The 24111-nt window shown below is 44.9% G+C and overlaps 1 protein-coding gene across 10 annotated transcripts in view; it reads right to left on the reverse strand.

Annotated features, from left to right (window-relative positions):
• SLC44A3 (solute carrier family 44 member 3) overlaps positions 1-24111 on the reverse strand; it is a 91405-nt gene that overhangs the window by 61319 nt on the left and 5975 nt on the right. For all 10 annotated transcript variants that reach the window (XR_001369569.1, XM_014583058.1, XM_014583055.1 and 7 more), the window contains 6 exons: positions 21822-21958; positions 20337-20430; positions 13921-14081; positions 11292-11381; positions 9982-10106; positions 4941-5127 (listed from right to left, as the gene is read on the reverse strand). Coding sequence is in view for 9 of the 10 variants with exons in the window: in XM_014583058.1 (XP_014438544.1) it covers positions 4941-5127; positions 9982-10106; positions 11292-11381; positions 13921-14081; positions 20337-20430; positions 21822-21958 (794 nt within the window). In the remaining variant the exon portion in view is untranslated. The remainder of the gene's footprint in view (positions 1-4940; positions 5128-9981; positions 10107-11291; positions 11382-13920; positions 14082-20336; positions 20431-21821; positions 21959-24111) is intronic.

A 24111-nucleotide genomic window follows, 5' to 3' on the forward strand; every position in this document is an offset into this window, starting at 1 on the left:
ACTGCCCTCTGCTAGCTATGGCACAGACTGCGGAAGGCCACCCCACGGGTCTCCTCATTTGTACCGGCCGTGGGGCTTCCAGACCACCTTAATGACCAGCCATCACCGATCATCTGGGCCTTCTTCAACCTGCCGACAGCACCTGCCGGGTTCTCAAGTTGCCACTTTTTCCCACTGGATTTCAGCAGTCATTCATGGCTAGTAGCAGACAAGTCCCAACAGCCTAATAAATAATCCCCAACCAAACCGAAATGTGTCCCCTAGTTGACAGACTAACAGGCACTAGAGAAAGAGCTCATTTGGGTAACCTGATCAACCTAAGTTCATGCCTTTTTCTGTATTTTTAAAAATACAAAGTATGACCTCATTCAACCATCTGACACAATAAAAAGACTCACAACTACTTACTGACTGAGGACAATGGGGCACTAGATGGAGGGAGAGCCTGTCCTCGCTGTGACAGCCCGAAGGGACCTGGTGTGAGACACCCAGGCATGTACCTGTGGCCCTCACCATACCAGGCGCCCTTTCAGAAGCTGAAAAAGAGCTCACAGCTTTCAAATGCATAGCTGAGGCTTCTTCTGAAGATCTGAAAGGCAGGCGGCTGCTGCCCTGCCCAGTCCTGGAGCCGGTCACTCCGACACAGGGTGAAACAGCCTTTCAAACAAAGGAGACCCTGTGCACCTGAGGCAGCCCGCAGGGGAGTGGAGAGAGAGGCAGGTGGCTCAGGGGACGGGCGGTCTGGTTTCAATGGTGCCTGACCCCAGTGCGGAGGGGGTGGCGCAGTGTGGCAGCTCTTCTCCTGGGAAGACCAAGTTGCAGGCACCTGTGTGAGGTCCTGGACACCCAGTTCCTTCCCTGCCTCCTATGTCTCTAGTTCTTGCTCATTTCATCTTTTCCTGGTAGAGAGCTGCGTGCTCAGGGCGCCATGCTGTGAGCTGGCTGGGGAACAGGCTGCCTCAGCCCTGGAGAACGCCTCCTCATCTCCTCCTCTCCCGCCCCCCCCCCATTCTCCATCCTGGAGGTAGAGGCTGCTCGTACTTCGCAGGCTCTGGGCCTCACTGGGGCCCAAGCAGGGGGAGCTTAAAGAGCACCATGATGGTGGCTCCCCCGCAAGTCAGCCCGGGGCTTGCTCCTCTCTGACTTCATCCCCAACTGTCCAGGCTGGCGCTTCTCATTCCCTGGGGCCAAATCTTCTCCTTGAGTTGACCTGCCCCCACTTCTACCCCTCTGCCGTTCTCTGTATCTTCTGGTCTCCCGACATTCTCCAGCCTATCCTGGGAAGCCCTCCCTGACTCATGAGGTGGGTCGGAGCCTTGGTCTGGTCCTCTCATAGTTCCCCAGATTATATCTATCAACCTGGCTGTGGCCACATTTGATGGTTGGTCTAGCCATCTCTGAGCATCACCTTCTCTGCTACCGTAGTCAGTGTCTTGTCCTCCTAGCGCCCACTGACTATCGTGGATTAAAGGATGAATGAATGAGCCTTGCTCCAGCACATCCTGGGTTCTGATCACAGACATAAGTCTCTTTACCCAGACAAGCGTTTAACAGGGGCTGGCTGTGCTCTAATGAGGCTGGTGGAGGAAGGTCCTTCGTAGTCCTGACCCAAATTTCCCAAGACCTTCCCCTTCTCCTGGTGATTCTCTAGGGGCAAGGGCTCACCTACCTCAGTGCCATACCCATGCACCGTCTTCTGCCTTCCTGCAAACCTCCCCTGCAGCCGGCTCTGGCTGTTCACTTCCAGCCCTGCCACGCTGCCCTGCAGCCACAGGCCCCAGACACCACGTCATAGGCACAGCCTCCATCTGCTGGCCAGTTGCTGTGGTCCTTGCCTTGATCTGAATATGTCCCCAAATCCATGTGTTACAATTTGGTGAGCCCTCATACTGGGATGGGGGCGGTGGGAAGTAACCCTGACTATGGTGTTGAGAAGGGGGGCCTTTGGGAAGTGATTAGAAATGGGTGGCTGGGCTGGGCCCCATGATTGACTCCTGGTAGCTTTACAAGGACAGGAGAGAGCAGAGACACACACATGTGGATGCAGACACACGTGACCCTGCCTTCTCACCAGGTGATGCCCTCTGCCACGTTATCCACCAGCAAGAAGACTCTCACCAGGAGCTCTTAGACCTCAGATCTTCAAACCCATGAGCTAAATAAATCTCCATCTTTTAAAAAAATGTTATGTATGTATGTATGTAAGTATGTATGTATTTTTGCTATAGAAAGTTTGTACTCACTGGAGAGACAGACAGAGAGCGAGAGAGAGAGAGAGAGAGTGAGAGAGAGTGAGAGAGAGAGAGAGATTGAGCAATCACTTCCCAGGAGGTGCAATCCCTTCTCTTCTATTATACTCTTGGGATTTTGGACATGCATTTTGGGTATGGGCATGGTGTATTTTTCAAGCTACTGGGCCCACAATTCAAACCACATAGCTGACCATGTGGGATCCAACTGCCTTAACCTCCATACCACTGGCTGGCCCCTAAATCTTAATTTTTTAAAAAATCACCTAGACTCGGATATCTCTGTTATTAGCCACACAACAGATGAGAACAGTCCCCAATATGACCTGGTCTTGAACAGACAAACCTAAGGACAATTTTTTATTCATTTAATTTTCCTCCCTTTGTATTCCAGACACGAGGAAGTGTCTGATGGTGGAAAGAGCGTAACTTCTAGTCTGGAGCTTGGCAGTCTGAGAGCCCTCACATCCAGGTGTATGACCTTCAGCCAACCACTTACACAGAATCTCAATGTTCTTTCCCATAACTTAAACATACTAGCACACAGGTCACAAGGGGATTAGGATACTTAAAGGGGAAAGCATAAGAAAGTACCCAGGACAAGCTCAGGACCTAGAGAATTTCAACGAATGCTATTTTTCTTTAAGCACAAAGGTCACTGACTTCCCTGCTGACCTGGACTGAGACTCTGAGCAAGCGAGCCAGAAGAAGATTGTTCAGCGTTCCTCTAGTGGAGACTTCTAATTGTCCCACAGTATCTGCTTGCCTCTTTTCTTGGTGATCAAACCTTCAATTTTTAAAATATTTATTTATTTACTTATTTATTGTTACTACTTAAAAAAACTTTTTAAAATTATTATTATTTTTTATTTGATCAGAGAATGACAAAGAGAGAGTGGGAAAGTGAGCAAGCAAGCTGCCAGGTCTGGGACTCAAACCACAGTTGGGCATGTGGGAGTCCAGTGCCTTAAACACCACCTGCTGACTCCCAAATCTTCCATTTTTAAACTGTACATAGCTGCTCCAGATGAAATGACATTTCTTGGCCTCCCTGCAGGTAGATGGTGCCATGTAACCGGTGGGGTGTGGATGGAAATGCTGTGACTTCTGGGAGGGGTGCTCATCTTTTTCCTACCATCTCTAACAGCTGGAATAAGACATGGCAGTGGCAGTTGCGTGGACATTCCAACTATGAATGCAGAGCAAGGGTAGAGTTGTGGAACTAGAAGGAAGGTATCTGGGCCCGTGTCCTCTGCAGCACTATTCTGGCATGGATCACCTCCAAGAGCACTTCACCTAGCTGAGAGAGAAATCCCTTTATATTTGGCTTAAGCCACTGTTACTTTGAGTTTTCCTTCACTCTCGGACAGATCTCGCCCTTACTGGTTATAGTCATGTACCTGTTTAATCGAGGCCCCTTCCTGGATAACTAATTAGTGGAAGCTCACTCTAGGTCTTCAAATCACTCCAGAGACCCCCAGAGAAAGAGACCACCCCTATGGCACCTCTGAAGCAAGAAGTATGGGTTCCAAGGGCTGTGACTTTCCGGGGCCTGCAGACCACCTGGACTCCGAGGTGAGGGTTAGCCCTGGAGGAGAGGGAGGGGTTTACTGAGCATCTACTACACAGCAGTGTCTCGTACATATATGACTGGGCCCCGGTAGGGACAACATGAACTTAGTAAGGCATTAAGGGCTATCGTTAGCCTTGCTGATTGGACATCCGCTGTGGTGACAGTCTTAGAAAGCAACTTACTCTTTGATACTCACATCAGGGTACTTAATGGGGCTTTAACCAATTCAAACAGAGAGTATTTTACAGCCCACTCACTAGCTGCCTGTCCCACACTGTTTCTTTACTAGTCTGAGAGAAGAAGCTTGTGTCAGAATGTAGACCAACTGCATCACCTAAGCACGTTGTTTCATTCTATTATTAGAAAGCTTTCTCAATGAAGAAAGCAATGGATTGACATTGCTTCCGGCATAAGTTCCTCATCTGGTTTCAGACAGCACTTTGCATAGCTGTGCTCCAGAATGGAGCTGCTCTGTTGTGAAGCTTTCAATATATTCTCGGTCCCAGCCCCAACCAAGTGAATCAGAATCTCCAAGGATAGAACCCACGTCCAGGTAAAGCAACAAAGTTGATTCTGAGGAACCCCAGGGTAGGGAGTCACTATTTGGACGTGACAGAGAATAAAGGATACAGTCTGTCTTCCCAGGCCCAGTGCAGTGTGAACTTCTGTATGCACTTGTCTCCAACATAAGCTGGCCCTGTGGGGCACAGTGCCACTTTTTATAATCTTTCCTGGGTGCTCCTTAACCACCTATTGATTTGCTAGGGGTTAGCAAATTTCCTTGGATGAGATTTATCAAATGTCTTATCTTTGGATAAGACATTTGATAATACTTTTTCTATTGGCCTTTGTTCATCTCATAGCTTTCCCCAAAGCTTTCAGCCCTTCCTGGATTTATTCTTCCATGGAACATAAATCCAGTTTCTTTAAAGCCACCACAGAAGACAGAAAGGAAGTTCTAGCTTTCCCCATGGCAGAGCCCCTAGTACCATCGCTGTTGCCATGAGACACCTCTGGTTGCATGAGAGGTCTGGTGTCCACAAAACAGGTAAGGCTCTGACATGGTGACATCTTCTGAGGACTCCACGGTGAAGGAACCTCCACCCACTGCCCCTTACCTGCTGTTCCCAGACTGAGCAGCACAGCCACCCAGAGGACCCAGAAGAAAATGAGGATGGCAAATGTCCATACTGGCTGGAGCAGCAGGAAGGGAGAGCTGCTGATGGCTTTATTTGCAACTTGCAAAAGCTCAACTGTCAGCTTTATTCTCTTTCTGAAGACAAAAATCAAGATGAGCAGAACCGCCTGGTGAGAAAAGGGTCAGAGTAAAATTATTTCAAATAAACAGAGAACTGGGTAGAGTTTAAAACAAACCCACTACTCGACAGGCATTCAGCGAAATGGCTCTTTTAAAATAGTTACTTACTACTTTATAGTACTGAGTTATAACTGAACAGATGGATTCTCAAATGCCAACTGGGCACCCTACATGCACTGGTTCCTATGCTAGCTCCCGCAAGAGTAATGGTGAACAGGACACAGTCCCTTCCTAAAGGCACTGGTCAGAGGGCAAAAGAAAAAGAAAAAGCAAAGGTCCATTAGGACCAGAGAGCCATCTCCTTTACCCTTCCCTAAACACAGTACACTCAGAGAACTGAAGATACTGCAAAAGGGCAAGGGACTATGAGTCTGAGGAGAAAGGATGGTGGCTATGTCTCCAAGCAACCTTCTGTGCTTTCTTCTCCACTGGCCAGTCCCTCCTAGACATATACATATCTATGAGTCTACACTAATTTAAACCATCATTCACCCCACATCCCCACCCAGCCACCGCCATGTCTACCCTCCCATCTATACATCCACCCCAACTCATTCTTTAACCACATACTAACCTCCAGAATCCAACACTCTCTTGAAACTGCTCTCCCTAAGGTCACTTCATGCGACTTCCTGAATGTTAAATCCCATGGAACATTTCAGATCTTACATTGGCATGGTGTGGCATTCGCATCTCTAGTCTGCTCCTGTTTTCTTAAAACTTTCTCCTCCCTCGGCTTCCATGGTCTTTCTTCTGGCTTTCCTACTTCTTCCATTATTGCTTCCCAGGATCTGTGGGGGGTATCTCCTACCCCGCTGTGATTTTAGCATGCTTCCTAAGGCTGACTTCCTCCACATCAAACTCCCCAGCCTCACCTTTCACTAGATGGGTAAGCACATCAGTTACTGATAAAGCCAGGGATATCCCACAGTGTCACAAGCTCAGCTTGTTCTGATCCAGATTCATCATATTCATTCTAACATCTCCTTTGCCTTCTCTGTTTTCTATATCCATGGGCCCTCATTTTTCTGGACTCTCCGAGAATAAGTTATGGTCCTCTCTTACGTGCTCCCACCTTATCCCTAATGGAGCACTCAGTATCTTCTACCGCAAATGTTTACTTGCCTGAATTCCATCATATTGAGCTTCTGGGAAGCAGGGCCGCCCCTTATTGTTAAGGGCTGGCACCGTGCCCAGCACACAGCACAATCCTAATTAATCAGGACCTGGATTTCTAAATACCTCTCAAGCAGTCCTCTCCTCTCTATCTCCACTGTTGCTACAATAATTAAAGTCTCATCCTCTCCCATCTGGACCCCAATAGCCTCAGTAGCTTTCTGAATGTAATTCTGGGGACCCCATTCTCACCTTGATACCGCTTTGCCTTATAGCTTAAGGGACCTTTGTAAAGCGTTAGGCCAAAACCCAGGATGGCTCCCAGTGCCTCTGGGAAAACATCAGACTCATTATTGCAGATCAGGACCTTCCCAGCATGACCCTTCCCCGCACCTGGATCTCACATGTACACCCAGGGAACTTCCTGAAGGTCTCCTGCCCAAGTAACGCCATGCATGCTTGGCCTGAGATGCCCTTTCTCTTAGAGCTGGTGTGGCATGTTCCTTCCCTCAAGGATTTCACAGTCAAGTGAAGGGAGGGCAGTGGGGAAAACTGTACAGAAGCTGCTCCAGGATCTGGGAGCAGAACCCCCTGACCCTGCAGTGGGGGTTGTCAAGAGGGGCCAAGTGAGACACCCCAAGAAGACCCTTCAGCTGTAAAGTCTGCATAGGTATAGGTTGAGCACCCTAAAAAGGGAAAAATCTAACATCTGAAATGCTCCAGAATCTGAAACTTTGAGTGCCAACATGATGCCACAAGTGGAAAATTCCATACCTGACACTTCATGTGACATGTCACAGTCAAAACACTACAATACGAAAATACCATGTAAAATTGGCACCAGCAGGTGGTGTAATGGTTACATTGCTGGACTCCCACATAGTCGACTGTGGCTTGAGTCCTGGATCCAGTGGCTTAAAACTCACACGGGACATGTGTGTGTGTCTGCCCAGAATCCCCAGAGGAGAACGGAGGAGAAGGATTGAAGGTGTGGCTGTCTCCCCTGGAGAGTGATTTCTTGCTTTCAGGGTCTCTGTCCCTTTCTGTCTCATTGGCAAGCACACGTGCCTTATAGAAAAGAAAAATCTCTCTCTTAAAAAAATATACTATATAAAATTACCTTCAGGCTATGTGTATAAGGTGCATATGAAACATAAACGAATTTTTTGGTTAGATTTGTGTCTCATCCCTAAGATATCACACTGCCTATATAAAAATATTCCAAAATATGAAAAAAAGTCCAGAACCCTGAGCACTTCTGGTCCAAGCATTTCAGATAAAGGATACTCAACCTATGCTTCCATCTCTGTGTTCTCAACACCTAATGCAGGCAGAGGGAGACAGAGATTTGTTTCTGTTTGAAACTGTAAGTAAAGTGGTATAATATTTAGGCAAATAGGCCTGGCTTGTAGCTCATAAGTGGAATATGTATTTTACAAGTTCTCTCTCTCTCTCTCTCTCTCACACACACACACACACACACACACACACACACACACACATACACAGTGCCTTTCTAAAAGTACGCCGCAAGTTCTCCAGTTCACTTGTGAGGCACCTGTTGGGAACACAGGAGACAGGAGCACACCTCCACCCGAGAGGTCCTGGTGGTGGACAAGGGCCTCTCTGCGATTCAGGCCCCTAGGCGAAGCTGAGTCACCTGGGGCTGTGACACAGGAGCGGAAGCAGTAGGGAGGCTTTAAGGTGAGCAAGAGCGGATGAGGGGTGCTGCAAGATGAGGGATGCACCCTCCTGCTCTACTACTACTCTCCTGCTAATGTTGGCTCTTCCTTTTCTTTCCCTTCTCTGGGAAGCAGGACTGAGAAGGGCAAGTGAGAAAGGGAATTCTCTTTCCTCTCGGAGACCAGAGCTGGGCTGGCCATGGTGCTTGGCCAGGGGGCAAGACTCGGCTGGTCCTTTTGTCCTCCTTGTGAGGCCCTTGTGGGCTCCATGGGAGCAGAGGCTGGGTGGGTTGGTGTGTGCATGAACCAGGGTAAGCATGGCATCCCTGGGCATGCACCCTGCTGCTCCACAGCCAGCCCAGCCTTCCCAGACTCAGTTCTCCAGCCGAGCCAGTGAGGACCACTTGCCAGGCAGCATTTGGGCAGCCTCATTGGGTGCATGCTTAGCTCCCATGGTGCAGATGCCCCTCAGGGGAAGGAAGCCCATACCCCGCGGGCAACTTTGCAATAGCATTCCCATTTGACAGATGAGGAGCCTGAGGCCTAAGAGGTTCAGTGATTTTTCCCAGGTCACACAGGAGGTGGTGGGACCTGCATGTGAGCATGGGCCTGGGACTGCAAAGGGCGTCTCTCTCTCAGGGCACCACACCATGAAGTTGCCTGCTGTGTCGTTCATTGTACCATGGGCCTGTGTTAGCCTGTGTTTGACATCCTGCTAGCTTATCGCTTAGTGCAGAGCCTTGTGTGAAAACGGAGATGATGACAAAGAATCTGGAGCTTCTAAGAGGACAAGTGTCAATCTAGCTCATCCAGCAATCGGCTCTTACCAGGGTGTCAAATGCACGGTACATGAACCATGGCTCCAATCTGCCCTCGACACCAGCCCCTGGTGGTCCTCATAGATGCAGCAAAAACAGCCTCTCTCTTCTCACAGCCATCCCGTTTCCCAACCATATTCTCAGTGAAGAGACTTAGTCCCTGACCCTGGGATCTGGGCAGCCACAAATACCTCCGCGTTGCGCGCACAGGAAGTCCTGTGGAGGGGAACTGTGGAAACCCCTGGATGCTGCTTCTCCATAAAATAGTGAGCAACACACCAGCAAGGATGACCGTGAGTTCCCTGAAATCAACCCCAGACCCTCCCCAGGATCTAGTGATCCTAGCACTTTGTTTTTTTAAGAGAGATTTTTGCTCTAGGGTGTGTGTGCTTGCCAGAGAGACAGAGACAGGAAGTAAGAAATCATCTTCCCAGGGAGAATGGCCATGCTGCAGTCCCTTCCCCTTCATTCTCCTCTTGGGATTTGGGGCATGCACGCGCACGTGCCAGGTGTGCATTTTAAGCCATTAGGTCCAGGACTCGAACCATGGTCGACTATGTGGAGTCCATACTATGTGAATGTAACCATCCATGCCATCTGCTGGTCCTAATACTAGCCCTTTTAAGGCCCCCTGGGAGAGATCTGAATTCATTTTGGTTGCCACTTACCCTCCCCTCACAACCGGTATCTGCTGTCTCAATGTTCTAAGTTCGCCTGTTTTCAAGAGTTCACTGAGGAGGCAACAGGTTCTCTGAAAACCAAAATAACCCCGTGGAGACAAAGGGCTCTGTGTGTTCCAGGACACAAGGAGCTGCCACGCCCTTCAGGGAGCCCAGCGCTTGTGCATCCTTGGCTGGAAGAGGTACCTCTCCTCACAAACAAGAAACAGGAGCTGTCCTGAACATGCTCCCCGACAGTGCCCACCTTATGACCTGTCGGGGTGAAAATGGTGTAACAGAAAAAAAATGGTGTATCGGTAAGGATAACAGACCATTCCTAGGAGACGGCAAAAATGACTTGGAAAGAACTAAAACCCTTTTTCTTATTTATTGAAGGGTTTGATTTATTCCTGTGCAGAGATCTCAAATCCAAAGAAGGCAGTGAACCATGTATGCCCATTCTGAGATCAAAGAAAAACACATTCTAGTTGTTCCTGGCTGGAACTCAACAATTTGGATTCTAGTTGTTCTGGCTACCTGACCTGCTGCCGGAAGGGCATTCTTACCGTCACAACTGTGGATACAATAGCAAAGCCCAGCACGCACTTCATATTCTCCCTTTCGGTGTCTAGCTCTATGCTGAGGTCGTTGGTATAGTCATAGTACAGCCACCATAAGACACCGCAGACAACTAGAAGACAAAACAGCAGCGGGGCTCAGCATACACACCATGAGATAGGCACCCCCGCCCTACAGAACCACCTGGAAATCCAGCTTCTGCCACCCAGGGGGGACCTTGCTCGGGCAGTGAGTTCTAAATCCCCAGGGGAGTACAGAGCCAGGGCAGCCCACGAAGAGCTGCCAGTCCCGGGAAGGTGCTCATCAGACCCAGGGAGGTGACTCCAGAGCATAGGTGTCTAGCCCACAGATGGGTATGGGTGTGGGATGAAGGAAATTTCACTGACAAGATGGTGAGAGGAATGTTAGAGTCTGAAGATCAGCATTTTCAAACAAGCTCTGCTGGTGACGACACCTGTGCGTCTGGATATTGGCTTCTCACCCACAAAACCAGGAAGGTTTATGAGGCCTGTGGGAATCACAGGTTCATTCTGAGGAAACCCTGATACTGCAAATACTCTGCATTTAGGTACAAAATGCCACCTTATGCCACAGCCACAGAAACTACAGGAAGGTGACAGTTATCTTTACTCATGGTCTATGGGGGAAGCACCCCTCACAGGTCACTGTCCTCCAACACAGGGCCATTCACAAGGTCTATGATGCTGAGGGCAAGGCTGGTTATTCAGGGCAATGAAACACTCTGGTCATGTCAGTTATCAGAAATGAAAACACCCTGTACACTTGGTAAGTTTCTGCTGCCCTGAACTTCCTGCCCTCAGCCCCCATCCAAACAACCCCTGGTGAGACCCACAATCTAACAACCAGAAAGAGAATAATAGATAGCCCAGGCCTGCCTCCACTCAGACTGGTCAGATCCTTCGCATGACAGCTGAGGGCCCCCCCAATGGCGGTGGTGAGGCGCAGGTTCAGGAAAACATCCTGTAAAATGCTTCTACCAGGCACTGGGATTCCTTAATGCTGTGGACACCAGGATCACTCCCGGGGCAGCTCATCTCAGGGCCCTCATAGTGTAGTAGAAGAAACAGCAGACTGGGCACTGACTGCTACTCTCTGTGAGATACAAGCAACTCTTGTGGCCCGCTCTGGGCCTGAGTTTTCTCTCATGTTGAATGGTGAGCTGGACAAGATACTGGCCATAGAGCCACTTAGCTCAAAAATGCCAACTTTCGAGTTATACTCACTGGAAAGGCTTTTCATTTAATGGAAAAGAAATCAATCAAGTAGAAATACTTACACAACAGTCCCAAAATAACCAATGAAATGAAAATGTGAACCAGAAGGATGGTGATGAATCGGAAGGCGAACATCATGGCCAAAGACAAGGCTGAAAAATGAAGCAAAACACATAAACCCCGACACCAACAGAGGGTAAGAATGGTAATGTAGGATTATGGAACCCTCTGGAAAAGGGAGGGCTCATGGTGTTATTCAATCCCTAAATATCCTGGAACACCCACCAAACACCAAACAAAATAGCAAGACACACCCAGTGCATTTTCTGAAGCACATACAAGTTCAGTCAGCTGCAGTAAGCCAGACTTGAAAGTACTAGCTTTCATCTTGAATTAAAAAATTAAAAAAATTAAAAAGCAGGTATTATCCCCAAATACTCAGATTTTTTTTTCCTTACAAATCCAAATGAACAATTTAAACTTTTGTTTTGTTTTGTTTTGTTTTGTTTTTTGTTTTGAGAGATTTTCACTGTAGGGCGCGTGCGCTCGCCAGACAGACAGAGAGAGACATAGAGACAGAAAGCGAGAAATCACCCCCCAGGGGGGATGGTCACGCCGCAATCCCTTCTCCTCCATTCTCCTCTCGGGATCCTGGGTACGCACGCACACGCGCCCGGCGTGAGTTTTAAGCCACCGGGTCCGGGACACGAACCACGGTCGACTACGTGGGAGTCCAACGACATAGCCATTACGCTAACTGCTGGTTCCCCAATTTAAACTTTTTATCATACTTAAGTCTGTTGACTTTGTACTGGGCTTATGTAAAGTTCTAACTTTAAAAATTCTCCGATATTCTTATTAAGTATAAAAGATTGATACCTTTAAAATGTAACATTCACATTTTTTACTATTGAATAAGCTGTATGCATTAATAACTGCATTTTATTTTCCAATAAAATGTAGGGCTTTTAGACTTACAGATTTTTCTAAGTATTTAGTATTAGTGAATCTCTAAGTACTATTTTATTTTCTAAACAATAAACTAGGTTTGCATATAGCTATTTCAATGTGGTAGCTAATACGAGTTTTGGAATCAGACAGATGTGGGTTTGAGTCTCAGGTCCACCATCTGCTCATTGGATGTACAACTTTGGACAAACAGTTTACCTCTCTGAGTCTCCTCTTCCTCTGCTCTGAGTGGGAGCAAGATTCTGATGGTTTTAATGAGCTAAGAATAAGTACAGCGCCCGACACGTGATAGGTACTCCATAAATGACAGCTGTTAATGCCATTATAAACCTAATGTATACGTGGTCCTTGGAGGACACTAGGTCATTATATGTGATATTAGCACTAACCTGGATTTCTTACTGTAATGGGCACCATGCCAGAATCTAGGGGATAAAGCATCCTATCCGGGTCATTTAAAGTCATTATCAGCCTAAATAAGAAGTCTGGAATCTATATAATGGTGACTTGCTAAGTATTTCCAAACGTTTAGGCATTAGAAACTTTTGGTAATGAAACTATGGAAAACTCAATTTGTAAACTGGCAAAAATATGTTAATGACTGATCACAGAGTTTCTTTCAGCCAAGAAGTTGGGGGTACCACTGGAAAGGCGTAGGTAACAGGCTATTACTATTGTCTAAAGAAGCGGAGTGTATTAACTTGTTCAAAGAGAAAGGTGACTTTTTTTGGAGAGGTTTTTGCTATAGGACGCGTTTGCTTGCCAGAAAGACAGAGAGAGACAGAGAGACAGGAAGCGAGAAATCACCCCCCAGGGGGGATGGCCATGCTGCAATCCTTTCTCCTCCATTCTCCTCTTGGGATCTTGGACACACGCACACGTGCCCGGCATGAATTTAAGCCATCAGGTCCAGACTCAAACCACAGTTGACTACATGGGAGTCCAGCGACATAGCCATTACACCATCTGCTGGTCCCAAGAAAGTTGACTTTTAATGAGGCTCAACAAGCTGACACAGAAAATGAGAAGTAAAGGGGTAAAGATCAGTTAGCTGCCTCCCAAAATGCCCAGAGAAGTCTCAGCTCAAGGCCGTGTTCTGCCTACCAGAACATGCCAAAGCAGGCATGTTCCTTTGAAGAGTGGGACACATCAGGCTACTGTAGTCTGATTTCATTTATCCTGGATGCACAGACCTCCTTTCCTTGCTCACAAGCAGCTTCTGTTGTGGCTGACCTACAGGGAGAGGGCATACTAGCCGGAAGACACAGTTTCTGGTCCCCCCCAGCAGTTGGGCTTTTCACAAATCGGCACTCTGCTTGACATTTCCATCTCTAATGCAGAGCTGACGACCAGATACTGAAACATAGTCAGTGCAAGGGACCCTTCAAAAAGTTCATACTCAATACTTGTTATGAATAAACTATGCATGGATTTCAAAAAATTTTCACAACAAAATAAACCTGTACTTTGCTTTCACTTTTTAAATCCCCTGCCCAGGCAACCCTGCCCAGCAGTCCTTCTGGCATGGAGTCAGCTGGTCTTCTCCCATTCTCAGTGCTCCTGCCCCCTTCATTTAAACCTGCAACATTGACAATGTCTATGAACAAAATCAGTACGAAGCTTTAGATTGAAGAAGCTTATTTTCATTATATAACATATTCAAGAGCTGGAAAATCTCGCATCCCATAAATAATTACTGAAACAAGGTTAACTGAAAATTACCTAATGCGAGGATACACAGGCCAAGGATTGTGTCTCTTCCTGACATGATTCCACTTAGAATTCGATGGAGAGTGTCACCATCATTTGTCAGGACAGGTGCAAACAGGGAGTAGCACTCCGGTGTTTGAGGGATGCATCGGTTAAACAAGGGAAAAGACTTACTAGAAATGAAAGAACAGACAGCAAAAATACCGAATGACTTGTCTACAAAATGTTTATTTAAACATTTTCAACAATTAAGAAAGCATAAGATTCACAATAAGAAAAAGATGTTTAGTATCCAAAGTACACCTTAAAAAGCCCAGCAACTTTACTCTGGATAAAGGGGACCCATAGAAACCAAAAAGATTCTTTCCCCATTTTTATATTGAGATACTGGTCTTTTAAAAGTTGATTTCTGAGACTTTTAATAAATTGGAGAAAATGGTTTTCTTATTTGAATTGTAACTTTTCTGCCTATGAACTTTGCTTCTAGTGTTATTGTCATGCAGAAATGTTTATTTTTTTATATAGTCAAATTTGTTAATTTTTCTTTTTATGCCTTCTGAGTTTGTTTGTTTGTTTGTTTTAGAGAGATTTTTGCTATAGGGTGTATGAGCTTGAGAGACAGAGACAGACAGAAAGTGAGATATCACCTCCGGGAGGGATGGCCACACCACAATCCCCTCTCCTCCACTCTCCTCCCAGGATTTTGTATAAGCACATATACATGCCCAGCATTAGTTTAAAGCCACTGGTCCGGAACTCTAACCATGGTCAGCCATGTGGGAGTCCAATGACACAACCACTATGCCATCTGCTGGTCCCTATGCCTTCTGAGTTTTAAGTCAAAGTTAGAAGCCTTTCCTATTCTTAGGTTACAAAAGAATTCTCCCTTGGCTTCTTCTAGTGCTTTCTACTTTCATTTTTATACATTTGGAGGTTCAATCCCTTCAGAACTTATCCATACAGGATGCAGGTCTATAGCTGACTTTTTCTCCTGTGTATCTACCACACTCTCCTAACACCATTTGTTGAATAATCCATCTTTTTGTCACTAATCTGAGTTGACAGTTTTACTCTGTACTAAATTCCTGTAAGTATTTGGGCCTAATCTTGTTATTTTTATTGTAATCATGATAAACTTAAAAATCAGGTTAAGGAAAAATGTCATCTTTATAATGTTGAGTTGTATTGTCAAGAATACAGTACACCTTTTCATTTGTTCAAGTCTTCTTTGTACCTCAAGAACATATTGAAGTTTTCTTTCGATGGTTCTGCATATTTCTTGCTCAATTTATTTCTAAACACTTTTTGTTTTTATATGTGTTTTTTTCTTGCCATAGTAAAAGGAGTATTTTTACATGAATCCTACAGATTTTAGTATATTAATTTCTTTATACAACCTAAATGAGTTTTCTTACTGTTTGTAGTTTTCCAGTTAACTCTCTTAGATTTTCAGGGCTATAATCATCTTGTCTACAGAACAGTAATTTTACCTCCCACTTTCCAATTTCAAACCTTGTGTTTAGTTTTCTTTTGTATTACTAAACAGATTTTTTTTTTGACAGAGACTCTTTTGCTATAGGGCATGTGTGCTTGCTGGAGAGACAGAGAGATAGAAAGCAAGAAATCACCCCTTAGGGGGATGACCATGTTGCAATCCCTTCTCCTCCAGACTCCTTTTGGGATTTTGGGTATGCACGCACATGTGCCCGGCATGAGATTAAACAGATCCTTTTTTTTTTTTTTTTTGAGATGTTTTTGCTATACGGTGCGTGCGCTCGCCAGAAAGACAGAGAGAGACAGAAAGACAGAAAGCGAGAAATCACCCCCCAGGGGGGATGGTCACGCCGCAATTCCTTTTCTTCCATTCTCCTCTCAGGATCGTGGGCATGCACGCACATGTGCCCAGCATGAGTTTAAGCCACCAGGTCCAGGACTCGAACCACGGTCAACTAATGGGAGTCCAACGACCTAGCCATTATGCTAACTGCCAGTCAGGAGACTAAACAGATTCTTAACATCAATAAATATGAATTAAAAAAAATACACATTTTTATTGTTTCTGAAAATTAAGATTAGATATCGATTGTTTGCCTTCTTTTTTTTTGCGGTTTTATATCTTATAATCAGCTGTCAGTTCTCATCCACATTAGCTGTTCTGAAAGTCGTAATACATATAATCCAAAGCACAGAACTTGTTTGATAAATTTCATCCCAATTACGTTTTCCAGACAACCACACACGGATAAGGAACAGGACATTCTCGTTTTTTTGGTTCAGACAGCTTTGGTGAGCCTGGTATTAGAGTGCACTCCTGGAGTCCTCATATGCATGGCCAATTTCTGGTTCTTTCAGAGTGCCTGAAGGACATGCTTCTTTAAGCCTACTCCCTGGATGTGCTTGTGCTGATGGTGTATTCTCAGATCACCAGCTTATTCCTACAGAACAGCCCTTCTTCTCACTACCCCTCTTTGCAGGAACCATTCTGCTAGATCCAAGTAGGAAAGGAACCGATGCCATTTCATTTGATTGCCCCCTATTCACCATAAGGCCTTAATTTTGTCAGCGTGGTTTTGTCACCCATGGTACTTTTTAGATATTTAATAACTCCGTATTGGTAAAAATAACCCATCTTAGTCTTGAGGGTGACCTTAAAAAGCATATAAATTTGGGTCACCTCTCTTGGGTGGTTGACCAGCTTCCCACTAAGTATTCATTAGCTGGAACAGGAGTACATCTTTAAGACAGCCTGTGGTTTCTCCCCCACTTCTGCTTTCTTCTTCCCACTGGCAAAAGGCATTCTAACTTGCAGGAAGTAATTTAGAGAGCTGCTTGTGTATTTAGGTGACTCTGCATGTGGAGCTCAACTGAGCAAACAATGCAGGGACATGTATGGGCATCCATGTGAAAGGCTAGAACAAGAATTTACTGGTGGGAAACCCAGCTCATTTAGATTTTTAAAACACAGGGGACTCAAACTACAGTATTACATTGTGTACCAGAGGGGAAATATGATATGCTGGCTCGTTATCTTCTGCAGGACTTTCTCACTGCTCTTAAAAACTCATACTTGCGTACACAAACCTTGATATGTAGCCACTGCTGTAAGGGGGTATGTTATACTCACATGACTGACAGAGGAAGAAGAAACAATTGGTTTAGTCAAAAAGAGGTATTTGGAGAATGTTCTTTGGCCCTATAGCCACACTTCTCATGTTCTCCAGCTTTTCAACCTTGGCACTGCTCTTCCATGATTAATATGATAATTTCCATCTTAAACAAACACTGGCTTGTGTAGGAAAGGGAAATGGAGCCCTCAAGATTATTTCTATCTCTCTCACTCCATCCAAGAAAGGCCAGTCAACCAACAGCTTTGTCTTCACTTGAAAATTTAGCATTGGAAAGGGCTGCGCTCAAGGGTGAAAAGGACTAGGGCTGGCCCAAGAGGTAGAGGGAATGGCGGCCCAAGGAAACACGGTATGGGAGGTCACTCCCCAGGCAAAATAAAACAAAGCCAGCCTTGGCTTTTATATTGGATTATGGAAATAAATATGGGAGGTTGTATATCCTTAACCCTTCCTATATCAGTGTTCTCAGTTATAAAATGTGATGAAAACAATGACTTTCACCAAAAGGCTTCTCAAGGCACAAATAAGTTAATGCATTTCAATAGCTTAGAAAAGTACCTGGCAAATACCAAAAGCTCAAAAACTCTTTGCCATTATCATCACCAGTACCAAGACATAAACTTCCTATGGAACTGCAGTTGCCTTCTCATTTATAGTAAGAGGAGAATTGATCCAACTTTAAATTATAATCGTAAAAGTTCCATTCTCTTTCAATGCCATCTGCAGATACAGTCACAGTGTTTGTTTGTTTGTTTGTTTCTTCTTTCCAAGTGTTAGATAATTTTCATTCAGCCTACTAAAACATTTTCATTTTTTTCTCTGTGTTCAGATATGTTTCATTGAAAAATGTTCATGATATTTAATGATAACCAGAACTTGAGAATGAAGATATCATAGAAAAATGGAATGGTGAGACCAGCAGTTAGCGTAATGGTTATGTCACTGGACTCCCACGTAGTCGACCGCAGTTTGCATCCCGGACCCGGTGGCTTAAAACTCACGCCAGACGTGTGTGCGTGCGTGCCCAGGATCCCGGGAGGAGAAGGGATTGCAGCGTGGCCATCCCCGCTGGGGGGTGATTTCTCACTTTCTGTCTTTCTGTCTCTCTCTGTTTGTCTGGCGAGCGCACGTACCCTATAGCAAAAACCTCTAAAAAAACCCAAAATGGAATGGTTATTCTCTTTTGTAAATAATTCCCTCCTTCAATTACTTACAAGATGAAGTATTTATTTTAGAAAAGCATGTCACAAGAATGACTAACTATATATTTTCTACCTCTAAGGCAGATAAACCTACTTGAGTCTTTTTGAGTATAAGTACCTGCTAGACCAGCATATTTTAGGCTGCACTCTTATTTTTTTAAGAGTTATCTTATTTAACTTTATTCATTTACTTATTTAATTTGACCAGAGGGACAGAGTGTGTGTGTGTGAGAGAAGGTGAAAGCGAGAAAGCCAGACGCCAGGTCCGGGACTCGAACTGCATTTGGCCATGTAGGAGTCCAGCGCCTCCAATCACCACGCCACCTGCCAGCCCCTTAGGCTTCACTTTTAACCAGTCAGAAGACTATGAAATTAATTATTTTTAAAGCTTATTCGTTTATTCCTTTAATAAGTGAAAGATGCAGAGAGAGAGAGAGAGAGAGAGACAGAGAACTCCTAACAGGATCTTGATGCTGCACCCACCCTCGGGAAGCCCTGGATCATGGGCATAAACATGCTAAGCGTGTTTAAAGACGTTTCCAGACGTGAACCCAGAACCTTCCCACGTGGGTCAACCTTGGATGGTGTCATGTTTCACTGGAGTGCCACCATCTGGCCCCACAGATAAATTATTATTTTTTTAAAAAATACTTATTTATTTAATTCCACTTGTATTATTTTTCAATTTGACCAGAGAGAGACAGAGAGAGAGAGAAAGGGAAAGGGAGAAAGTAAGCCGCCAGGTCTGGGACTCAAATCGTGGTTGGCCATGTGGGAGTCTGGCGCCTCTAACCACCACAACACTTACCAGCTCCATAGATAAATTATTTTTAAAAAGTGAGAGAGAAACTTTTAGTGTAAATCATAGGCGGTCAGGGGAAATCTTATTTTTTGATATTTCCATTTCTATTTTATACATGTATGTATGTAAGAAGGTATGTGTTTGTGATATATTTATTATTTTGGGTACCAACCAAAAATTTGATAAACACTCTCCTACATGGTTGGCGTAACAGCCATTTAACTTATATTATTATTATTTCTCAGAAATTTTGCATTGAGGTCTCTTACAATGTAAACATGCATACTTTTTTTTTTTTTTTTTTTAAAGAATGGCTATTTAGTATATCTTAGAAACCCAGTAGTGGCAATGAATATTTACAATATTTTCCCCCTTAGCCTTCTCAAAGATATGAACATGAACCACTTACTGTGGCATACCTGTTCCCTCCATCCAACTTTACTCTACATTTATATGGCGTCCGCTCTGTGCCAGGGACTACGCTAATTGACAAAAATGAAAAAGACCCTGTGAGAAGTTCAATGAATGTTATTTTTTTTTTCTTTTGCTAGAGGGCACATGAGCTTGCCAGAATACGAGAGAGAGAGAGAGACAGAGAGAGAGAAAGAGAGAGAGAGAGAGAAAGCACCCCTGTCGGGAGATGGTTATACTGCAATCCTCCATCTCTCCTCTCAGGATTTTGGGCTCACACACACACATACACTCTAGACGTGTCTTTCAAGCTGCAGGGTCTGGGACTTGAACTGAGCAGTCAGCCATGTGGAATCCAGATGGCTTAACCACCATGCCACTGGCTGCTGCAATAAGTATGTTCTTGATAGGAACCTGTTTTGAATGAGCAGTAACGTATGGTGACCATGTACCTTACCTACCTGCTCTGTTTCTTATAAAGAAATAAAGACTATAGAAACTAGCAATGTCTGATTGCAATAAAATGGCAAAAGTAAGTGATTTCTACTTTGTAATAAATAGTTGGAGTAGAAAAAAACACACACTGACTACTATATAAATCACTCATTTGGTAATAATTCTGATACTACCTTTTGCTAGCTCTAGTATTCTTTGAAGGCTATGAGCGCCTTTATTGCTTGCTGAGTTTTCCCTAATCCATTGTCTGCCACGTACATGGGAAACAGTCCTTCTTTGTTCATCCCTAGCCTCCTGGTTGTCACAAGCTCCCTGCAGACAGCAGATGTACTTGATGTCTTTGGGCTTTCCGCAAAGCCTAGAAGAGTAATGGATGTGCAACAAGTATCCAAAACTGCTCTTGATGGTTAAGAAAAAGATACCAAAGCTTACCTTGGGGGAACTGGTAGCCTGGGGCACAGTGAGTCTGTTTCTGGACTCTGGGTATAGTTGAAGGAATTCAAACTATAAACACACAGGAAGGACCCTGAAAGCAGAAGACACACAGTATGGACCATCCTCCCAGGTGAGTCATTAAGGAAACCGCAGCCATTTCACTAAACCAGAAAGGAGACAGAAGAAATTGCCCACATTTAGAAAACAGTTCTATGGGTGACCTAAACACAAAGTCAGCCTTCAATGTGTGGTCTGTTAGGGACTCTTTTTCTCTCTTTAAAATCCCAAATTCAACCCTGAAAGTTTCATAATTGACCCTAAAATTATTTGAAGTATATTTGAAGATGATTTATTATAGGAGCTCAGAGGCTTAGTTTTTTTTATTTTTTATTTTTTGAGAGTTTTTTTGCTACAGGGTGCATGCACTCGCCAGAAAGACAGAGAGAAACAGAGAGACAGAAAGCAAGAAATCACCCCCCAAGGGTGGATGGCCATGCCTCAATCTCGTCTCCTCCATTGTCCTACTCGGGATCTGGGACATGCACGCACATGCATGCGCCTGGCGTGAGTTTAAGCCACTGGGTCTGGGACTCAAACCATGATCAACCACATGGGAGTCCAGTGACATAGCCATTATGCCAACTGCTGGTCCCGAGGCTTAGTATTTTTAACTCAACTTAGCAAATAATTTTATGAAAATCTGGCATACCATTTCTCAGGCAGAAAAAATTTGCAGTAGGTTGCCTTGAATTTCTTTTACTTCCCTTTGTTTATTTGATCCTTACGACAAATCTAAACAGCAGGTCCACAGCACGGTACTCCAGTTACACAAATGTATTTGGTACAGCTTACAACTCCACGAGTCAGTAAAGGTATTGAGTGTCCCCAGTAAGTCCATAAGAGAACATATTTGTTGGCAATGCCACATGAGGCCTGTGGTGCCTCCCTAGGGCTGGATGACCTGTGCATGGAGCTCTCTGACCTCTGCCTGACCCTGACTGTCCACTCTATGCTCCTGTGGAAGGTCGTTCCCCCACAGTGGGCAGAGAGCACATGCTGGGCAGTCAGGTTTCAAACAAAACCAGATAGGGCCAGCCCCACAGCCAAGTGCTAAGGGAGACAGATACCATATGATCACCTGCAGTTTGAATCCCAGCCCCCGATGGCCTGTACCCCAAATCCTAACAGGATAGAGAAATGGAAGAGAAGGGACTGCAGGGTGACTACTCCCCACTTGGGGGGTGGCAAGTGCTTTCTTCCTCTCTCTCCATCTGAGGAATGCACATGGACCCTGGCAATTAAAAAAAAAAAGATAATACCAGACAATGTTTAAGACCTTTTCTATTCAGGAAGAGACAACCCACAAGGAAGTTCACTTTCCAGCCTTATAGAGAAAGCAAGGTTAGACTGAATTTTCTTATCTAGGTCCCCATAGGTTACCCCACTAAGGGGGTGAAAGCAAACTGGCCCCCCGATGCCTACCACTGGTATTTGCAAAGAGCTGGACCTCTTCCAGCGTGTTGAGCTGCTCCTCAGGACAGCTGGACACACAAAGGGCAATGGTACCAAGCCTCAAGCCTTTGACTTCCGGGTTGCAGGAATTCATAAAGAACACATGTCTAAGGAATTAGATGAAACAGAAAAATGTCTTAGAGCATTGAGTCTTATTGGGTTTAATTGTGGCCTTAAAAATATTCGCAAACTAATAAATCCAAGAACTACTAAAGCAAAGTTTGCCAATCAAATGCTTCAACAACGCTGGACATTTGTTAATGCCAACTGGAGATCACCTGCCAAGTTGCACGGCTTGTGAGTCGCATGCAAATGCTAACATTTTTCTTCTACAGATTCAGCATTTCGGGGGGACAACAGGAGGGAGTTACCCAAGGCAGTCATGGAGGAAGAGAAGTGGCTGATTAAACTAAGGATTGCTAGATCAGCCCAGTGCATGGACTACACACAGGCAACCATGGAAAACATACGTGCACCTGAGAGCGTGCAAGAACACTTCAGAGAATAACTGACCGACCATGGGAAAGTGAGGAGTGGAAAGAGGGGGCGGTGGCTGGAAGTTAAAGGCCTGCACCACCACAACTCTCCTAGTCCGGGAGCTAGGATACTCTAGAGAGTCGGCTGCAGTCAGCTGCTGCTGGGTAAATGGACATAAGAGCAAAACTAGTTGTTGCCATTAATAGGTCAAGTGGTGGGGGCAGCTCTCAGACCCTTTTTTAACACTGCTGAAACCACATGAATGTCAGAAGAGCCTTCTAGGCTACTTGCTATGGGAGCGACCTTAAAAGAGGATTCTAGAAGCTTCTTTTCCCTCTAGCTGAGAATGAGAAGGGAAGATAGTCCAATAGGAGCTAGGGGACAGATTTCCTGGATATGTGATAAGCATATACTTAATTTTCATAAAAATGTTTATTTTGGGGACCAGCAGAGGGTGTAATGGTCACGTTGCTGGACTCCCATATGGCTGACCACAATTCAAGTCCCAGACCTTGCAGCTTAAATTCATCTGGGCACATGGACAAGCATGCCCAAAACCCTGGGAGGAGAATGGAGAAGAAGGGATTGCAGAGAGGCCATCCCCATGGTGGTAATTTCTCACTTTCTGTCTCTCTGTCTCTCTGTCAAGCACATGTGTCCTATAGCAAAAATCTCTCTTAATTTTTTTTTTTAAATTTCAATTGTGATAAATATGCATAACATTAAGTTTGCCATCCTTAGTTTTTTTTACACTTAATCACTGTACATCTTACAGCATACAAAATGCATTTTCCCAGCATGAATATAGAGCATATTGCAAGTGTACAGTTCACTGGCAACAAGTACTTTCAAGTGACAACTTGTCACTGCCATTATCCATCTATAGACCTCTTTTCATGTTGCAAAATGGAAACCCGACCACAATTCAAGTCCCAGACCTTGCAGCTTAAATTCATCTGGGCACATGGACAAGCATGCCCAAAACCCTGGGAGGAGAATGGAGAAGAAGGGATTGCAGAGAGGCCATCCCTTCTGGGGGGTGATTTCTCGCTTTCTGTCTCTCTGTCTCTCTGTCAAGCACATGTGTCCTATAGCAAAAATCTCTCTTAATTTTTTTTTTTAAATTTCAATTGTGATAAATATGCATAACATTAAGTTTGCCATCCTTAGTTTTTTTTACACTTAATCACTGTACATCTTACAGCATACAAAATGCATTTTCCCAGCATGAATATAGAGCATATTGCAAGTGTACAGTTCACTGGCAACAAGTACTTTCAAGTGACAACTTGTCACTGCCATTATCCATCTATAGACCTCTTTTCATGTTGCAAAATGGAAACCCTGCACCATTAAACAATTCACCATCCCTCTCCCTGACCCCAGTCCCTGGCAGCCACAATTTTTCTTCTTGTTGCTGTGAGTGTGACTACTTTGGATTCGTCACATAGGTGGACATATACAATATTATCTTTTGGTGACCAGTTTCTCTCACTTGGCATAATGTCTTCAAGGTTCAGCCATGTTAAATGGTATGTCAGAATTTCTTTCCTCCTCAAGACTGAATACGAGGGTGTGTATATATCTGCTACCCTTTGTTCACCATTCACCCTTCCATGGACACTCAGCTACTGAGAATGAAATAGGTACATTCCACTTGGAAGAGGAATGTGCGCTCGCCAGAAACACAGAGAGAGAGATAGACAGAAAGCAAGAAATCACCCCCAGAGGGGACGGCCATGCCACAATCCCTTCTCCTCCATTCTCTTTTTGGAATCTTGGG

This window comes from Tupaia chinensis, unplaced genomic scaffold (genome assembly GCF_000334495.1).
Source record: "Tupaia chinensis unplaced genomic scaffold, TupChi_1.0 Scaffold144016_1, whole genome shotgun sequence".
Lineage (NCBI taxonomy): Eukaryota > Metazoa > Chordata > Mammalia > Scandentia > Tupaiidae > Tupaia > Tupaia belangeri.